This window comes from Euprymna scolopes, chromosome 37 (assembly GCF_053919585.1).
Source record: "Euprymna scolopes isolate OS-2025 chromosome 37, ASM5391958v1, whole genome shotgun sequence".
Taxonomy (NCBI): domain Eukaryota; kingdom Metazoa; phylum Mollusca; class Cephalopoda; order Sepiida; family Sepiolidae; genus Euprymna; species Euprymna scolopes.
Window position 1 is genome coordinate 83,489,197 of NC_136518.1, and position 22,835 is coordinate 83,512,031.

The 22,835-nt window shown below is 31.9% G+C and overlaps 1 protein-coding gene and 1 long non-coding RNA gene across 51 annotated transcripts in view; both read right to left on the minus strand.

Annotated features, from left to right (window-relative positions):
• Nucleotides 1-13,075: 13,075 nt before the first annotated feature.
• Nucleotides 13,076-22,835, minus strand: part of LOC145261258 (uncharacterized) — a 652,396-nt gene continuing 642,636 nt past the window's right edge. For all 50 annotated transcript variants that reach the window (XM_080119659.1, XM_080119671.1, XM_080119664.1 and 47 more), the window contains 2 exons: nt 20,625-20,776; nt 13,076-13,681 (listed from right to left, as the gene is read on the minus strand). In XM_080119659.1, the coding sequence (XP_079975785.1) occupies nt 13,519-13,681; nt 20,625-20,776 (315 nt within the window). In that variant the 3' untranslated portion in view covers nt 13,076-13,518. The remainder of the gene's footprint in view (nt 13,682-20,624; nt 20,777-22,835) is intronic.
• LOC145261264 (uncharacterized) lies at nt 13,737-17,873 on the minus strand. Its single transcript, XR_013864437.1, has 2 exons — nt 17,010-17,873; nt 13,737-16,603 (listed from the first exon to the last, which is right to left on the minus strand). It is a non-coding gene; the product is annotated as an uncharacterized LOC145261264 (long non-coding RNA).

Below are 22,835 nucleotides of genomic sequence, written 5' to 3' on the forward strand. Positions count from 1 at the left end.
TCCAGCTGACTACAATTTAGTCGTCTTCAAGTCCAATGTAAACAAATTCTTGATGTGACATCTCCTTAAGCAATCCAATTTATCAAATTTCCACTACTAACGATTACTATGATATTGTCCCATTGACTTCTGTACACTTTATAACCCTTATCCTCGAGTGGCCTCATGGCCTTGATAAGTAGTGACTCCTATGTAAAAAAAAAAAAAAAAAAAAGAATCGTACTAGACACTATGTCAATTCTACAATATAGAAGGCTGGAATTTCCGGCTCCCCAGGCTGTATCGAACATACAACTATGTTGTGGGACCAAATTAAAATGGTTAAAAATAATAAATATGCCAAACTTCATGTCATTTGGCTAGACTTAGAAAATGCTTATGGCTCAATAAGACATTAACTATTTGAGAAAACAATGGATATTTTCTTAATTCCCGAAGATATTAGAAATTTCATATAAGGGTATTTCAAATGTACATATGATATTTTCTGAAAATAAATATTCAAACGTTGAATATTGGCATTATGATGGGATGTGTTATCTCTCCACTACTGTTTGTGTTGGTAATGGAGATGATATTGTGTAGTGCTGAAAACAAAACCAATAAAAAAAAAAGATCCCTGCTATGAAGGCGTTCATGGATGACGTGACATTAGTCACAGAATCCAAATCACACATTAAACAAATAATTACGCGCTTGCAGAAGTTGTTTAAATGGGCTGCGATGAAAATAAAGCCATCAAAATGTTGCAGTTTATCTATAATTAAAGGAACATACAGAGAAACAAGGTTCTTTTGTTGATGGAAGCAAAATCTCTACAATCCACAAAAAGAACATCAAAAGCTTTGCTATTCTCTACCTCTGACTGATTGACATCGTTGGCAGGACCTACAGAAAATGATAAAAGATGGATTATGCTCAATTGATAAGTTTGACCTCCTAAACAAAGACAAGATATGGTGCATTCACTTTGGATTATAATGGCCAATGCAAATTTATGAGATCTCATTTAGAAGTGTTGAGACAATAGAACGCCTGATTAGCAAGTTTATGGAAAAATGGTTAGGGGTGCCTAATTTCCTGACAAATGTGGCACTATACAGTTCATCAACAAAGTTGTAAATTTCAACGTCGTCACGAGGAACATAAATTGAGTAAAGTGCAACTTTTCCAGTGACTGAAGAATACCCAACCAATAGTAATATCTGGTCGAAAATGGAAAGCTGTAGAAGATACAAAGTCAACCCTTAAGATGGAGTGAAGTTGAAGTTCAATCTAAACAAATTCAAAGTCCAATGTGCAAGTCCAATGTAAACCAATTCAAAGTCCAAAGGGCAAGGGACAGTAAAGCTGTTCGATCAGTACACACACAGACACGGTGACACGCCACCAACATGATCCAGCGTACACAATTACCAACCGGCCGTTCTTTCCTCCTGCCTTGCCTTCCAAAACGACCTGAATTTATAGTTGTCGAAGACCAACTGATTTGCATACATGCACGAGATTTTGCGAGAGTTTCTGAGATCATACCATTACAAAACGCCGTCGGCGCCATCTTGGAATTCTTTTCTTATCCTAGCTTCGCAGCGATGACAAAGCACACACGCACACCTAGGTCATTTGAACAGTAACCCTCATTTTCACAGCTTTTGCCACATGAAGGAAATAATCGGTGCTGTGCCATTTGGGAAAACAGGTTTAGGTCTTTTCCCCAAACAGTGGTTGTCCTCCAAAGAATCCCCTGTAAAGCAGAGGAAAATGATTTTGGAAGAAATTCATAATCCTGAAGAAGCCAAGCGCATTGCTACAGCTATAGGTCAAAGTAAACTAGGCGCATGGACTAAGTAGGAGCATGTAAAAAAACAGGAAAATCACATACATGGAGCCTAAAAAATGAAGTTTTTTTATAAAAGCAGCCTACAATATCTTACCAACACCAGTTAAGTACACCCAATCGATGCAAAGCATGTGGGGAAAACTGCCAACCTCAAACATATTCTGACTTGATGCGAGCATTCCCTAAGAAGCTACACCTGGAAAACAATAAATTATCGAAGATGATTGTGGACGCTAAAAAGATATGTTGTGTGACTGCCAATGAAGCTCAAAATATCACCAGTAGAGAAATTGTTTTCATTAAATAGTATAAAATTTTTATGTAAAAATAGGCAGGAATCGTCATTGTTTGATGGCTGCACAAACTGGCACATTGCATTCGACTTAGAATACCAGCTCATATTTCCAACTGAAATAACATTAATGGATCTGCATCCGGATATCATAATTTGGTTTGTTAATTTGAAAATTTTTTGTGATTGAATTAACGGTTCCATTTGAGGAAAATTTTTACTGTACACACCAACGTAAGTTGGGAAAAAACTTCTCTTTATACTGCCATCTCAAACTTCGACAGCACGTAAATTTGAATTCATCTTCTTATTTTCATCTTATTATTTGTCTCGGACGGGTTCCAGGTTTAAGTGCAGGTAATGGCATTGCAACTATTTTTGCCATCCGTAAGATTTGTCACCCTCCTCTCCCCACTGGCCGTTAATAATCCGTTAACCTTCAAAATTCCAGAAAGTCCTCAAAATATTTATTTTCATGGAATCACAATTGCTATTAGTCCCAGACTTTCATCATATTACGGTACTCGCATACATATACGGTACTCGCATACATATACGGTACTCGTATACATATTACGGTACTCGCATACATATACGGTACTCGTATACATATACGGTACTCGTATACATATTACGGTACTCGCATACATATACGGTACTCGCATACATATACAGTACTCGCATACATATACGGTACTCGCATACATATACAGTACTCGCATACATATACGGTACTCGCATACATATACAGTACTCGCATACATATACAGTACTCGCATACATATACAGTACTCGCATACATATACAGTACTCGCATACATATACGGTACTCGCATACATATACAGTACTCGCATACATATACAGTACTCGCATACATATACGGTACTCGCATACATATACGGTACTCGCATACATATACAGTACTCGCATACATATACAGTACTCGCATACATATACAGTACTCGCATACATATACAGTACTCGCATACATATACGGTACTCGTATACATATACGGTACTCGCATACATATACAGTACTCGCATACATATACAGTACTCGCATACATATACAGTACTCGTATACATATACAGTACTCGCATACATATACAGTACTCGCATACATATACAGTACTCGTATACATATACGGTACTTGTATACATATACAGTACTCGTATACATATACAGTACTCGCATACATATACAGTACTCGCATACATATACAGTACTCGCATACATATACGGTACTCGTATACATATACAGTACTCGTATACATATACGGTACTTGTATACATATACAGTACTCGCATACATATACAGTACTCGTATACATATACGGTACTTGTATACATATACAGTACTCGTATACATATACAGTACTCGTATACATATACGGTACTTGTATACATATACAGTACTCGCATACATATACAGTACTCGCATACATATACAGTACTCGCATACATATACGGTACTCGTATACATATACAGTACTCGTATACATATACGGTACTTGTATACATATACAGTACTCGCATACATATACAGTACTCGTATACATATACGGTACTTGTATACATATACAGTACTCGCATACATATACAGTACTCGTATACATATACGGTACTTGTATACATATACAGTACTCGTATACATATACAGTACTCGTATACATATACGGTACTTGTATACATATACAGTACTCGCATACATATACGGTACTCGCATACATATACGGTACTTGTATACATATACAGTACTCGTATACATATACAGTACTCGCATACATATACAGTACTCGCATACATATACGGTACTCGCATACATATACGGTACTCGCATACATATACGGTACTCGCATACATATACAGTACTCGCATACATATACAGTACTCGTATACATATACAGTACTCGCATACATATACAGTACTCGTATACATATACAGTACTCGCATACATATACAGTACTCGCATACATATACAGTACTCGCATACATATACAGTACTCGTATACATATACAGTACTCGCATACATATACAGTACTCGCATACATATACAGTACTCGCATACATATACAGTACTCGTATACATATACAGTACTCGCATACATATACGGTACTCGCATACATATACAGTACTCGCATACATATACAGTACTCGCATACATATACAGTACTCGTATACATATACAGTACTCGCATACATATACGGTACTCGCATACATATACGGTACTCGTATACATATACAGTACTCGTATACATATACAGTACTCGTATACATATACAGTACTCGTATACATATACAGTACTCGCATACATATACAGTACTCGTATACATATACGGTACTCGCATACATATACAGTACTCGCATACATATACAGTACTCGCATACATATACAGTACTCGTATACATATACAGTACTCGCATACATATACGGTACTCGTATACATATACAGTACTCGCATACATATACAGTACTCGCATACATATACAGTACTCGCATACATATACGGTACTCGTATACATATACAGTACTCGCATACATATACAGTACTCGCATACATATACGGTACTCGCATACATATACAGTACTCGCATACATATACAGTACTCGTATACATATACGGTACTCGTATACATATACAGTACTCGCATACATATACAGTACTCGCATACATATACAGTACTCGCATACATATACAGTACTCGCATACATATACAGTACTCGCATACATATACAGTACTCGTATACATATACAGTACTCGCATACATATACAGTACTCGCATACATATACAGTACTCGCATACATATACAGTACTCGCATACATATACAGTACTCGCATACATATACAGTACTCGCATACATATACAGTACTCGCATACATATACAGTACTCGCATACATATACAGTACTCGTATACATATACAGTACTCGCATACATATACAGTACTCGCATACATATACAGTACTCGCATACATATACGGTACTCGCATACATATACAGTACTCGCATACATATACAGTACTCGCATACATATACAGTACTCGCATACATATACAGTACTCGCATACATATACAGTACTCGTATACATATACAGTACTCGCATACATATACAGTACTCGCATACATATACAGTACTCGCATACATATACGGTACTCGCATACATATACAGTACTCGCATACATATACAGTACTCGTATACATATACGGTACTCGTATACATATACAGTACTCGCATACATATACAGTACTCGCATACATATACAGTACTCGCATACATATACAGTACTCGCATACATATACAGTACTCGCATACATATACAGTACTCGCATACATATACGGTACTCGCATACATATACAGTACTCGTATACATATACAGTACTCGCATACATATACAGTACTCGCATACATATACAGTACTCGCATACATATACAGTACTCGCATACATATACAGTACTCGCATACATATACAGTACTCGCATACATATACAGTACTCGTATACATATACAGTACTCGCATACATATACAGTACTCGCATACATATACGGTACTTGTATACATATACAGTACTCGTATACATATACAGTACTCGCATACATATACAGTACTCGCATACATATACAGTACTCGCATACATATACAGTACTCGCATACAGTCGTCATCAAAGAAAACCAACGATTTTTTAAAACAAAAACGTAAAAGTCAAATCATAAAAAAAAAAACGTTATTAAATCAATTTTACTGGTTATCAGTTTCGAGCTTATAGCTGGGCTTGGTATAAAACAATCATATCTTATTCCACGAACTTTTCAGGAAATCATTCTTTAATATAAAGCAGGAGTATTTAATTTTAAATATTTACTTTCATTGGACGTAAAACTGATGCTACGGTTGAAAAATCTGTTTAAAAACATTACACACATAAAACACAAAAACATATGACAACCTTCAAAACTGATTTTGGTATAAAATTTCAGATTCTTTTGTTATCTTTTTATTATTTTAATTTTTTCTATTTTCATCCACTCAAAATGCCACCTTCTGGCACGTGCTTCTGTGGTTAAATACAATGAGCCCACAACTCAATCTTCACTCTTCAATCCTGCAGTCCAATGCACTTCTGACAGCAATTGCTTCTGCCAAACAAAAAAGACACCCTCTCTCCCAAATACAGGCTTTTTATAGGACAAAATCGTCCAAAGTTATTTGCATACTCTTCCCATGATCTCTAGTCTATAAATAGACGCAGTGGCCATTCTCTTCTTCTTCTTCTTTCTTCTTTCACTCTCTGAAGCGGGCGTTGCCAGTGGTAAAAGGTTTGCACAATTTTTTTTTTTTTTTTTTTTTTTTTTTTTACTACAGCTTCCCAATGTGAACCGCTTCTTTCCAGGTTGGTATCTGGGGCGCTTTTAGCTCACAGGCGGAGATGCATCCTTGAATGAAGGCAGAAAACAATGGGAACCTGCCGTCTTTACTTGTCTTCCCGAGATTACGATGACTCTACAATTTGGAGAGCTGAGGTCGCTGACACTGTTAAAACAGCAGGGCTGCTGCATGCATACATGTACAAGTTTTAAAAAAATCATTAAATGCACAAATAATCTGACAAAATGTTGCCCATGTATGTCAACTGCCAATGATATACCCACTTTTCATAGCTGGTATACAGTGGAACGAAGAAGAGGACGGGGGGGGGGTGATGGGATGATGACCACAGGCATCCAAATTGAAGAGGGCATACGCAAACTATCTCCTTTTTCTCATAATATTTCTCAGTATTAGAACTTATACTTGACCATTTGGGGCAGAGCATAAAATCAACAGGTTGATCCTAAGCACCACCAGACCCCTGCACGCCACCAAATTCATTCAAAGATGAACAATGAAAGAAACAATATCAGATAAAAGATGAAATAGTCAACATTTTTTTTTGTTTTATTGAAATGCTGGCATTAAAGAGTTATCTCAGCCAAAGGGAGATAACTATTGCAAACAGTCATAAATGCAACATTGTTAAAGGCTAATAGCACTGTCTGACTCATTAGTAAATCTACAATGCAATTGTTAACAATTCAGTTCATGTGAAGAGAAAGATATCATAACTTACACACAAACGTACATAGTATACACACATACACACATTATATATATATATATATATATATATATATATATATATACATATATATATATAATGTATATACACAGAAATTTGTTATTATTTATTTTTTATTTTTTAGCGATATAAATAGTTTGAAATGTTTATTATATTGAATTTCGCTTACCTAAGCGATGAGAGAGTTACCTGCCCCTTGTTTTGCATATATGAATGCATTGCCCCTTTTATTGATGGGACGTTTTTATTTATTTTAAATTTAAATTTCATATATATATATATATATATTATATATATATATATATATATATATATATATCTGTGGAAATATGTTTTTTTCCAATTATATTTCACCTTTTATTTACACCAATCCTTTAATTTATAAAGCTCAATATAATTGCAGAGCATCTAACAAATAAACAACAAAAGTCTACTTTCCAAATTTCAAAATGTTGACCACCTTAGAATTTATACCTTTAACTAAGTTGACATGCACAATTCTTGAGAGCACCTGTTTCGTTGTGCAAAATCATTCATTTAATTCTTATATCAATCAATGAATCTGTTTTGCATCAGAAGAAAAAAAGCAGGTGCTGTCAAGAATTGAGCATGTCAACATACTTAAAAGAATAAATTGTAAGATGGTTAACATCTTTAAATTTGGGATTTGATAAAACTGGTAATTAGTAAAAACCTGGAGAGAGTGCTCAATACTATTGCAGAGCAAATATGTGTGTTATTTTTTTATTACCGTTTTATCTACAGAAGTCTTCTGTAAGGTCTGACGAGGCTGTTGGATCGTAAACATGGGCCAACATCTGAAACATATGTAACCAAACAGATAAAACGGTAATAAAAAAATAAAAGATATATATATATATATATATATATATATATATATATATATGTATATATACTATTTAATCAATAATGAAATGTTTTGAAAATAGATACACTACATATAACCCCATTTAGCTAAGTGGTTAGATGGGCTTACTTTTATTTAGACAGGCGAGTTTTATGCCCAGTTTGTTTGGTTGAAGAACTCTGATACAGTAAAACAAACAGTGAAAATAACAATATATATATATATATATATATATATATATATATATATATATATATGATGTCCATCCATTGACTTCAATGAATACCATGGAACATCACTGATGATGCTATAACTTGCACATAAGATTTTTGTTTTGTGGCAAGAGTTGTGCAATCTACAACCTCACCTCTCCTGAGTTGGCACTGTTAAATTCCAGTGGCAAGTAGAAATTTCAGGACGACTGGAAACAATGCCGAGATAAGCAGAGAGCACATACAGTGACTGCTATTCTCAAATGGTCATCCATCTGGAACTGGCAGGCTCATGGTTGGCTTAATTTCGGTGATCTGACAAGAATCGGTGTGTCAATGGTATATATATATATATATATATATATATATATATATATATATATATATATATATATATATATATATATATATACATATATATATATATATATATATATATCAGTTCCTTGCTAATAGAATCAGAGATGGCTTTGAGGTCGGATTCATGACTCTCTGCACCAATGATTGCTGAAAGGATGAAAAACTAGTGTCTGTAGGTATAATAAATAATTATAGTAATATATATATATATATATATATATATATATATATATATATATATATATATATATATATATATACATAAATTTATATATATATATATATATATATATATATATATATACATAAATTTATATATATATATATATATATATATATATATATATATATATATATATAATTTTAATATATATGTATTCAAAGATAGTTTCTTTTAGTTGATTTCAAGAGAAATTCATGAAAAAATTCCTTTTTAAATTGTTTCAAAACCAATTGTATAAAAAGCCAGAATCCAGTTTACAAACAAAACAAGATACTGATTAATAGATTTTCTTGTGTTCGAGAATCAATTGGGTTTGAAATACTTGAAAATGGACTTTCGCTATGAATTCCTTTTAAAATTTGGTAAAAATAAAAGAAACCTGCGCCACTTGCCTCGAAGGTCAATAAATGTTGGATTTTTTGGTCTTATAAATCCAAGTTTTTCATTCTTATCTAGTCTTCCATCGTCGGGTCTGTAACAAATGGTGTACTTTTTTTATTACTGAAATCAGGGTCACATGGCGCAGTGGATAGAGTTGAGACAACAATAACTATGAAAGATACAGTTAAGAGGCTCCGAATTCTTATTCTGTCACGATTAACCACCTGACAGAGGCTAGAGGAATAGTTTGCCAGAACATCGTGAAACAACAACTATGGAGATGAGGTCCGCCAATAAATAAATAAATATACAAATTACCTTTCTCAAATGATTCCAATAATAAAATAATGCATCTGTGTGTGTACGTTTGTGTAAAATATGAGTAATATCTTTCTCCCAGCTTTCTTTCTTTTCTTATGCATGAAACAAAAAAAAAGAATTTATAAAAAAAAAACATTTCTTTTATCCTTATTCCTTTAGTTTCAATAAATCCTTTTTTTTTAAAGTTTTAAATTAATTTTTCATTTAAACATGAATGAAAATATTTTTATTTTACAAGAAAGGCATTTTTAGATGTGAGTAAAAAAAGCCATGACAAAATTTTTTAATTTTTTTTTTTTTTTTTTTCGTTTTTATAATTGGATTTTGAAAAAAAGTTGAAATCAAAAAAAACCATTGCAACACTTTTCTCCCAAAATTCAAGCAATTTGTTTAAAATCAAAGCTAAATCCAACTTGTGGATTTCGGCTTACAAAAACAAAGAGAAACCATCACATTCAAACGTATCTTAGAAAGTATTATCGCTATAGTCTCCAATACTTAGTTTCTTGTTGCAAGAGTGCTCAATACAAAATAGAGCTTTATAAGAATATACAGAAAACTTTGAATGGCTACACAGATCTGTGTGTATGTTTCTTTTTGTAGCATATATGTATATATATGTTATATATATATGCATATATATATGTGCATATATATGCACATATATATATAGATGTATATGTATATATAGATGCATATATATATGTATGCATGTATATGTATATATAGATGTATACATATATGTATATATATATGTGTATATGCATATGTATACAAATATGTATATATGAATATATATATATATACACTAATGTACATGCTAATATATATATAAATATATGTATATATGCATACAAATACGTATATGTTTATGTGAATTTGTGTAGGTATATGTATGTGTATTTTTGAAAATATATCTTTTGTATATGTATGTGTGTGTGAGATAGAGGTGTGTATATATATATGCGTGTGTATATTTTCACATATATATGCATGCATACATATATATATACATACATACATATATATGTATGTGTGTGCAGATGGTGCATATATGCTTGCATATATATATATATATATGTGTGTGTGTGTGTGTGTGTGTGTGGAGTGTATATGCTTGCATATATGTCTGTATGTAGTGTGCATATGCTTGCATATATGTGTGTATGTGCGTTTGTGTGCATATGTGCGTTTGCTGATCATATATATATACACACACAGAAAAATATATATCTTTAGTATATACAAACACTTTAATAGATTGATAAATAATAATAATAATAATAATAATAATAATAATAATAATAATAATAATAAAACGTTTGTATTTTGTGTGAGCAAGAAAGAGATCGGGCAACCAATAATTTCACGTTGTATTCACGATTATTTTGTTTTGAAAGTCTTGTTAAATCTTTCTCAATAATTTTACCGATGTTGTAACTGTCTATCATCGAAGATTATTATTGCCATTGTACCATTGATTTGTTTTCTGCTTATATTATTAATAGGAACATTGTTACAATGGAGATATTTTAAAATAATTACCTAAAAAGTTTAAAATGTAAGCAAGATTTAAACTTGAAGGTTATAATAGAAGTTATCTTTCTTTTCTACATAATTTAAAAATTTAAACTAGAATGAAATAATTAAATCCTGGACAATGCAGGATAGATAGAGCTAGTTGTAAATAATAGTGTCGACCTTATGACTTAGTATTATAATATAAGATTTAAACCCCATTACTAGACAGGGTTTGCAGTTGTATAGAATATTTTATAGGCTATTTTATAGAATATTTTATAGGCTATTTTATAGAATATTTTATAAAATATTTTATAGGATATTTTATAGAATATTCTGCCCGCTGTTTAGAAGGAAATAGTTTCGAATTTTGGTTGTTTTGGACAATATTTTTGGTTTTCAATTTTGAAGAAATTAAAGAATTCTGAAAGTGTCTTTATTCATTACGAAAGTTTTAATTTTGTAAAATAAAAAGTTTGTTACGCCCTCCCCCAAAAAGTCACAAACCTTTTAAAAAAAGGCAGTTTAAAACTATTTATAAATTATAAAAGTCATACATTTTCATATAAAGACAACTTCCATTCATTTCAAATTTTTTCTTCATTTTATTTTAATTCAAAAAATGTTTAGATAATTAATGCTTTATTTTGTATTATTGCATTATTTTAGTATATTTCTTGTTTTTAACTTGAAGAAATAGTATCTGACTTTCAGACTAAGATGAACAAATATTTGGGAATTTCTTAAACAGAATTAATTCCACGTTGTGAAGGTGGTATTGTGGTGATAGGTGCCAGCTAAGAGTAATTTCAAAGATTCATAGACAAATAGAAGGACCTCTGACCCCCTCCCTCAATTTTCTTAGGGCTTCAAAACTAAGTTTTGTGTTATTCATTTTGAAGTATATTCTTTAATATTGTCATTATTGTATACTTGATTTGAGTCCCAATAAATAAAACTAAATATATAAGAACATAGTGTAGTATCTATTTTGATGCTACACTTGTTAATTTGTCCTTAGTCAATGGAGGGGAAACCCATCTATATACTAAAGCAATTTTTATTTTTGCCTACTTTCAAAGTTCCCCCACATTAAAACGACCTTGTGTCACATTTTGTGGGGAAGCAAATAAATACCAATAAATGTTCAGATAATCAATGTCTTATTTTGTATTATTGTATTATTTTAGTGTATTTATTTTGTTGTTTAACTTAAAGTTACACAGAAATTTTACATTTTCGAATGGGGCCATTTTGATTTGTCCCTCGTCCCCCCAAGATTCGACCTTAGGCATGGGCAAACTAGGCAGCCACCAAGGGCCTTTGATTGATGGGGGTCTCGCACAAGAATCGCAATATATATATATATATATATATATATATATATATATAATGCTAATTATGTATAAAACAAAATATAGGCTTTTGATATCACTGCTTATTTAATTGCATACTTAAATTATAGGTAGACTTTATTTATGTCGATATACAGCGACACGAATATGTTTATATAAAGATATAAATAAAGGTAGTTTTTAATAAATTGCATAATTTTGTTTTTCTATTTCAGTTGGAGGCCACCAAATTCACTTCACTTAGGGCCCCCAATTACCTAAGGCTGGCTCTGCCCTCTCCTCGTTTTCTTTAACATTTTCGGATGGAGTCATTTTGATTTATCTCCCCTTGTTCTGAAAAGAGTTCTTTAAAGATGGAAGCAAAAACAAAAAAATTGTCCAAAATAATCAAAAAATGCACCAGCGTCGATTATTCGTTGTGGTAATTAGTCCTTAATTTTTACTCCAACGCTTTTATAATTTGGCTCAGTTGTGCACACACACACACACACACACACACACACACACACACACACACACACACACACACACACACACACACACACTTGTTAAATAATAATAAAAACAAAATAGAATAAATAAAGCGTTTAATTTGTGGAAACAAAAGAAATGTTTTAAAAATTGTTCAAAATGGCGCATGTCACTTTTAAGGAAAAAAAAGCATTTTACAATAATTTTCTTGGATTATTTTTAAACATTTTTTTTTTAATTAAATATTTTTTTTTGTTTTTATGTTAATGTTTTTCTTGTTTTTTTTTTATTTTTTATTTTTTATCTCATATAAAATTTCCCTCACCCTACCCAGCACACTTTTTATATTTCATGATACCCCCAGGCAGCAACACACATACAAAATTTTATATATATATATATATATATATATATATATATCAAAAAGACTGTTTTTTAAAAATTAAATTATGTTTTCTGGAAGGAAAGATAACATAGCTCAAACTGACAGCAATCCATCCAGTGATTAAAAAAAAAAATTAAATGGGGGATCAGTTCTCGGCTCATGATTCTGTTTTCTCGGGTTTCGGCATGGCTTTGTTCCTTTCATGATTCATAAGTTTTCTGTAAAAACTCTGAACATATGTGAAGACGCACTTCCAGTCTGGATTTTTCATTCTCACCATGTCATCCGTGTCCAAGAGTGGAGCGATGTCAGCCAGTTTCCTGTTTTATGAAAAGATAAAAAGTAACATTACAATTCTGAGTTTTTGAGATGAGGATTGATTTTTATTTTTTTTATTGATTTTTTTTTTTTTTTATTGATTTTTATGGATTTTACTATTGATTTTTATTGATTTTATTTTGAGATGAGGATGCATATTTATTGATTTTTATTATTTGTTTTATTGATTTTTGATTTTATTATTGATTTTTATTGATTTTATTTTGAGATGAGGATTCATATTTATTGATTTTTATTATTTGTTTTATTGATTTTTGATTTTATTATTGATTTTTAATGTATTTTATTTTGAGATGAGGATGCATATTTATTGATTTTTATTATTTGTTTTATTGATTTTTGATTTTATTATTGATTTTTATTGATTTTATTTTGAGATGAGGATGCATATTTATTGATTTTTATTATTTGTTTTATTGATTTTTGATTTTATTATTGATTTTTATTGATTTTATTTTGAGATGAGGATTCATATTTATTGATTTTTATTATTTGTTTTATTGATTTTTGATTTTATTATTGATTTTTATTGATTTTATTTTGAGATGAGGATGCATATTTATTGATTTTTATTATTTGTTTTATTGATTTTTGATTTTATTATTGATTTTTATTGATTTTATTTTGAGATGAGGATGGATTTTTATTTTTTTTATTGATTTTTATTTTTTTTATTGATTTTTTATTTTATTATTGATTTTTATGGATTTTACTATTGATTTTTATATATTTTATTTTGAGATGAGGATTCATATTTATTGATTTTTATTATTTGTTTTATTGATTTTTGATTTTATTATTGATTTTTATTGATTTTATTTTGAGATGAGGATTGATTTTTATTATTTTTATTGATTTTTATTTTGTTTTTATTGATTTTTTATTTTATTTATGGATTTTACTATTGATTTTTATATATTTTATTTTGAGAGGAGGATTCATATTTATTGATTTTTATTATTTGTTTTATTGATTTTTGATTTTATTATTGATTTTTATTGATTTTATTTTGAGATGAGGATTGATTTTTATTGATTTTTATTATTATGAGGATTGATTGATATTATTCGATTTTTATTTCATTTTTTTATTGATTTTTGATTTTATTATTGATTTTTATTGATTTTATTTTGAGATGAGGATTCATTTCTATCAATTTTTATTGGTTTGTTTTAATGAATTTTTATTTTATTATTGATTTTTATTGATTTTATTTTGAGATGAGGATTGATTTTTTAGTAATTTTTATTGATTTTTTTTATTGATTTTTGATTTTATTATTGATTTTTATTGATTTTATTTGGAGATAAGGATTCATTTTTATTTATTTTTATTGATTTGTTTTATTTTTATAATTATAAGGATTGATTGATATTATTTGGAATCTTCAGACTACTGTGCTCGTCTTGAGTGTCATTTTTACAACGTTTCAGCCGATCAATATAACTTCCAAATTTCTTCAAGTGTATCTTGTCAAACTCAGAAATGTTTCTGTTGAACTCGGGAATCTAAGCGACCGAAATATACAATTGCTGATTTACAAAAATAAATTTTTAGTTGTTAATTTGGGGCTGAATTAAAATTTATAGTTTCACTCTATCACCTCTAGTTTTCTGGCTTTCAAATAGTTTCATTTTATGTATAAACATAAAATATTTGCGAATATTTCAAGAGTTGCAGCAGCTTATAACAGATAAATCAAGATAAAAAAAAAAAACACTGATTGAATCAATATATAATTGGATGACACAATTGCACAATTAAAAGTACCACAGTCAAAAGCATGTTTTCTTAGAAGATCTGGTGTATTTTGCCTCCGAGATGTCACGCAAGAGTATCCAGCAGAAGTCTCCCATCATGCCGCGGTTCCATTTGCCTTGATAGTTGCTCTCCATCTTCGTAATCTTTTGGTGGAATTTTTCTCCATCCTCATCAATCAATGCTCCAAGGTTTGGCTGGAAGAAGTTGAAGTGGGAATGGAGAAAATGAATCTTGAGTGACATTCGGTACTCCATACCCTCATAAGACTTCAGCAACTTCTCAGCACAGTCTTGGTAATCTGGTATACGTGTGTTACCAAGGAATCCACTAGACAGACTTGAATGCTTCCCATGGTCTCAGTTCCTTTCCTTTAAGTTAAGAAGCTCCTCAAAATCAGCACTTCTCGGATCTGAGGTTCGACAAAGATGCCTTCTTTGAGCTTAGCAGCACTAAGACCTAGGAACACAGTAGACAAGTGTTGGAAGGCAGCACCAATTTTGTCCAACGCTTTAACAAATTTCTTCATCAAACCAAGCTTGATGTGAAGAGGAGGAAGAAGCACCTTATTCATGTCTGCCAGAGGATTCTCCTTGAGGCTGTGTTCGCCAGGAACAAAAGTGCTTCTAGACTCCTAGTTTTTCTTCTTGTAATGCTGGGATACAGCTCGACTATCCCAGAGACAGAGAAAACAACAGTACTTTGTGAGGCCTGCTTTTTTTTTATTACATTTTCACCCCAAACAAGGCACGTTGCCACTTTGATGTAGGGGGCTACTATCAGGGACATAAGCTACAGGGATACTATGTGGGGAGTTGGGCAGCAAGATGTCTGTTCACGTTACACTTGAACTTCTGTATGTCAGTACACTTGGGGAAGCAGGGACCCGGAAGGGAATTCCAAAGTCTAGTGGTTCTGGGGAAGAAACTACTGGAGTAGAAGGCTCTCTCACATCTAGGGATCTCTACTGTGTAGGGGTGGGATTTAGCTGCTTGTCGGGTTTGTCGGGGGGTATTTACGTCGAGGGGGTACAAGTGCTCGCAGTTCATCAGAGCATTCACCATTAAAGTACTTGTAGAACAGGCAGAGGGATGCAACATTTCGTCGATGGGTTAGAGGCTGAAGCTTAGATGACAGTTCAGGACCTATCAGGTTGGCGACTCTCTTTTGAAACTTGTCTAGGAGCGAGAATGCATTAAAAAATGTCAGAATTTGGGATTTGTTACAAAAATATCTCTATTTTATGTTATAATTTCTTTTATATTTGTTCGAATTCAATAATAAAAATAAATGTTGAAATTTTCGATCCTAAAATTGCATTTGTCTGCCCTTGCTATGCACTCTCCAAATGTTTCCTCTGAAAATCAAAAAAGGGATCCTTTGCAGTAGTGCACAAGTGCCGGAAATCTTTCTATCGAACTTGTGAAAAATACAATTGCAAATTACTTAGGATTTCTACCCAGTCATGGCCAAAAGCATCGATTAAATAAAGAGTTTCATTTGAAATCCTATGCAGATTTCACAGTTCGAGAAATCAGAGGTTACATCGACCTAAACATTGTGCGAATGACACTCAAGATGAGAACAATAATCTGAAGAATCCAATACGAATAAAGCATAACATTTTCAGACTTTCATTTTCATCAACGTTGCAGAAAATTCGGCACTTGTTTAAAATTCCCCTGCTATGAAAAAACAAAAATAAAGAAAATTTGTATGATGTACATACGAGGCGCCTTCAATAAGTTTCCAAACATTTTTTAATTGAGCACTTTTATTGATAGTACAGATATGAAACTCTAGTCCTCTTTGAAGTAATCTCCTTCGGCTGTAATACACTTGTTGTACCATTCCAACAACTTCTGGAAGATACCATGGAAGTCCTGTTGTGTGAGCGTTTTAATGACCCTTGTCGCAGTCTCTTTCATCTCCTCAACTGTCTCATGATGACAGCCTCTAAGGTTTTCCTTAGGGAAATAACTAAAAGTCAGAGAGAGCAAGGTCTGGACTATAGGAAGGATGAGGAACTGTCTTGATGCCATATTGGTTAAATAGTCTGTGACTGGGATGGAGCAAACTTGGGACAAACTTTGCGTAAATCTTCTATATCTTCAATTTCTCATAAAAAATTATGTGTTTAGTTCTAGCACCAATCTGTGCACTTATTGTCTCTATAGTCACACGACGGTCGTTATCCATGAAATTCTTTATTTGGCCAATCAACTCGGGTGTTCTAACTTTCTTACTCCTCTCACACTTTTCATCATCCCTCACAAACTCCCTGCCGTCCTTGAATCTCTTATGCCACTCAAAAACTAATGTTCGATTCATGCAAGGTGGTCCAAAAGTAGTCTGATACATTTCATACGTTTCTGTTGTATTTTTTCCAAGTTTAAAGTACAATTTTATTGCATATTGTTCACGTCCAGATTGCATTTTGGAAATTCACCAGCTGTGGCAATCAGTTTTAGTAGGGTGTATTCCAATTTCTGCTGTAGCTGCTCATTCGATCCTGAAGTCATAACATATATAGCAATACTATGCTGAATATTCGAGAGTCTACAATAATTTTAAATACCTGTACCAAAAAAAGTCTGGAAACTTATTGAAGGCACCTCATACCTGTGATGCAAAGAAAATATCATATTCCAAAAATCACATAAATTGATCAAGTAGTTATATTTTTATAAAGAAGGCCATTTTGAAGTAAATTTGTGTTTTTCAATGCTTCTCAATCTTAAGAATGGCTTTCTAAAATCTCGAATTGAGTTACCTCTCTTGTTTGTTCAAAATATTTTCAAGATTTCATTGCAGGATCGTCACTCGTACTTTAGCAATAAAATTTGATTTTATGATTTAAAAATAAAACTACTTGATTAATGGTCCTGGATATGACTTTAAACTATATCCGATGGTGAGGCCCCAGCTTGTGGGCTTTGGGGAGTGTGGAGCCACCCTTTAATTGCCATTGCTCCCAGGTCCACTCTAATCCGGAGTGGTAGTACCTGTTAGGGTCCCAACTATGGGTTAAATAGAAACTGACTTGAAAAACAAATATATTCTATTAAAAAATTTTTTCTTCAAAATCACTGGATTCAATATTAAATAACCTGAAAAGGGTTGATATGCCGTAAAACAAAAACAGCCAACCAACAAACTTGATTAATGTATGTGTTTTTTGATGTACGATATTTTCTTTCCATCATGGGTACAAATATTTTTATTTTTATTTTCATTGAAAGAATTATGGGCAAGTGCCGAAAATTCAATCAGATTTAGTTCTACTTCTGTCAGAACCCAACAACAGAGGTCGCCCCAACTTTAGTGCAGAAGAACACGGGATGCTTTAACATGCACTTTGAATGTGTTTGTTCCTTAAAATATTGTAAAAAGAAAAAGAGAGAGCTGCTTTTAACAGTAACAACATAAGAGAATGAGCATAAGTGAGTGACGTAAATAAATAAATGATGTAAATAAAGAAGAAAAGGAAAGACTAAAGTAGTAGCAGTAGTAGCATAAGAGAAGAGAGTAAAAGAGTGACGAAAATAAAGAAGAAACAGATATTAAAGTAGTAAAAGAAATGGAAGTGGGCAAGAGTAAAAAGATTACATAAATAAATGATGTAAATAAAGAAGAAAAGAATAATTTATTATTATTATTATTATTATTATTATTAGTAGTAGTAGTAGTAGTAGTAGTAGTAGTAGCATAAGAGAGGAGAGTAAAAGGGTGATGTAAATAACTAAATGATGTAAATAAAGAAGAAAAGAAAAGATGAAAGAAGTAGGTGAGATGGAAGTGGAAAAAAATACAAAGATGGCATAAATAAATGATGTAAATAAAGAAGAAATGAATAGAATAATGTAGTAGTAGTAGTAGTAGTAGTAGCATATGAGATAAGAGCAAGCGGATATAATGTAAATAAATAAAAGAGGAAGGACCGGAAATTAGTGCTTTGAAAGCCTTCTTAGTTTTTGCCACTGGAGGACTAAAAAATAAAGACAAAAAAATGGTAAGGATTGTCTCCCTTTGATAGAAACACTATGTTCACTGCTGGAACTTTCTTACATGGTATACTTTTCACTGGTCACACTTCTATGCAATGCAGTGTTTGCCCCTGGATCTATTTTTTTTCCGATGACACCATATTCCATACAACAACATATCCATCCCTGAATCTTAATCGCACAGTGAACTTTTCTCCAGCAATACTGTTTTTAATAATGATCGTTATCATTCTATGACCTTAACCCTTAAAGTGCTAAAACATCTTTTTTCGATTTCCATTAAACTCCGAGTCTAACATGGCTGCAGTAGGAAGAAGGCATGAATGAATAAAAGGAAACAAAAAACACAAAAGATGTTATTTTACCCATCCTTATTTATTCACATCGTATCCTAAGATTTTAGAGACCGTAATTGGATAAGAATTTAATTTTAATTAAAACAATCGAAAATACTGGATTGAAACGAATGTCAAAATAAAATTATCTGAGGAATTCAAAATGAATGATGCTCAACAACAACAAAATTGTCAAAAAATCAGGTTGACAAGAAAGTTCTTGTGGATTTTAACTTTTACATTCAGATGTACATATCTTAGCTGAAGTTTTGACAAGCTTCTGAGTTTGACTACTGTATTCATGGTGCCTGGATCAGTCGGGATCACTGGAGAAACGTGTCATGATGACGTCAATCGCTAGGGGACCTCTTACCCATATGTCACTTGTATTTTGATGAATAGAAAAGTTGGTCAGAACAAAATCAGCCGAAAACAATAAACAAAAGTCTGGGCAAAAAGAAGGTTATGAGGTCATATTGACAATATAAAAGGACAAGCGACATAGTCAAAAGAGGAGAGAGTCTGAGGCATAGACAGACTTTGGCAGGTGAGAGATTTCAGCAACTCCCCCACCTAACCTTCACCGTACTCTTATGTGTGATTGTCACCTGTATTATAATGAATGTAAAATAAACAAAGTCATATTTGAAATTGTAAAAATTATCACTTGTATTCATTGAAAACGAAATTAACTTTTCGTCGATATGGTCAAGAAAACTGATGATCACAAACTCATTTACGTATGTAACAATATGACTATAGCACCATCTAATGCTAAAACTGAATATCTCCAATTCTGGTCCAAACAATATTAAGTTACTTACTCGGCAGTGTCGAAAGCCAAATCAAAGTTGGCTCTCCTTTTCTTTGGGTCCAATTTATCGAAATCAAAAGCATCAGGATAAAAATGGTGAATCAAAGCGCAAAACGCGAGGCCATTATTCCAACTGCTTGAGAAATTGGTGATCACAACTTTCTGCAAAAGAAAACAAAAAACATTTTAAAATTCTACTAAAAAAAAAAGACATTTTAAAATTCTACTAAAAAAAACATTTTAAAATTCTACTAAAAAAACATTTTAAAATTCTACTAAAAAACACAAACATTTTAAAATTCTACTAAAAAAAACATTTAAAAATTCTACTAAAAAACAAAAACATTTTAAAATTCTACCAAAAAAAAAAATTTTTAATTCTACTAAAAAAAACATTTTAAAATTCAACTAAAAACATTTTAAAATTCTACTAAAAAAATTTTTTTTAAATTCTACTAAAAAACAACATTTTAAAATTCTACTAAAAAAACATTTTAAAATTCTACTAAAAAAAACGTTTTAAAATTCTACTAAAAAACATTTTAAAATTCTACTAAAAAAATACTTTTTAATTCTACTAAAAAACATTTTAAAATTCTACTAAAAAAACATTTTAAAATTCTACTAAAAAAACACATTTTAAGATTCTACTAAAAAAACCAAAAACATTTTAACATTCTACTAAAATTTTTTTTTTTAATTCTACTAAAAAAAACATTTTAAAATTCTACTAAAAAAATGTGTGACTGTTGGATCACCTATTGAGCTCGGGTTAGATTGTTTCAATCAAGAAAAATTATGTTCGCAAATTTTTGAGATGAGGATAGATAATTCTCATTTATTTTTTTAATATTCAGACTACTATTCTCATCTTTAATATTTTTGAGAGGATACAATTGAAGAAGCTCAGTGGTCATGTTGACGGAAACGTTATGAAAATAACGCTCAAGATGAGAACAGTCGTATGACTAATCGAAATAATATGAAGAAAAAGCGAGTTTGCAAAGGCAGTTTCTCTCTCTCTCTCTCTCTCTCTCTCTCTCTCTCTCTCTCCAGCTAAGGTTAACTACAAAAGGCGTTCCAAAAGTAATGGCTCCTATATTTTATTCTACCCGAATGGATCAGAGAGGATTGCAAATGGCATTGTTATGATGACTGAATTTATGCATTCATTACCTGAAAGTTTCATCTCTCTGTTGTAGGCATTGATGGTGTGAACCTCTAAGAAATCAACCCCTATCATGGATGTGCGTTAGAAGTACAGATGCGTAATTGAATTATCTTGCAAGAGTGCATTGAGAATGACAGTGACTATATAGAAAAATAATTTTGGAGCACAAAAGTTTGCTTGTTTTAATGGTACCACTTACGTCTCCGTAGTTCTTCAACATTTTGAGTTAAAAATAAGAGATTTTACTTTTGGAACGACGCTTATAGTATTACTACCTGTAGTGATATTCCCTTGTTTATAATGGACTATCCCAATCTTCTGCCTTACAGTTCGTTTTATTACCCCTTATTGTAAATAAACATATATGAAGAGAGAGAGAGAGAAAGAGAGAGAGAGAGGCGGTATAATAGGCAAAATAAAAGCAAAGAGGTTAAGGGATTAACCTCCTCAAATTGTGTGAACAAGAAGACGATGAAGTAAGCCGATATGATATCAGCTGTTCAAAGTTGACAGGATTCTGTGAAAAGTTAGTTATGATGGAAACATCAATAAGATGGCATGGTTTAAAATGCTCTAACAAAACAGTAGCATAATTAAGCAATGCGCTTAAGACATAAGTAACTCTCTCCTTAACCTTTCAACAACAAGATGATCATTTGACTGAATAAACCCTTCATCCATTTAAGAAGGTGTAGTTTGCATTAATTACATAATCAATGTAAGAAGTATTCATAAGTCTCTGTTTCAACACGATGTTGCAATACATCTGTGCATGAAGATGATTGTACTCAGTCGGGCTGTTAAGGAATAGAGAGAGGGAGAGAGAGAGAGAGAGAGCGAGAGAGAGAGAGAGGGGGGGAGTGGAATTATTGTGTAGACACGTTGACCGGAAGTAAAAGATCAGCTGATTTGATTGCGTGTGAGTCATGTGATCAGGTTAGCTGAATCGTTGAGATTTGATTTGGACTCAGAAGACAACGGACGGCTTCCCGTTGTCTCCTCCTCTTCACTGGGGGGGGGGGAAGGGGACGAACGCTGACGTGTGTAGAA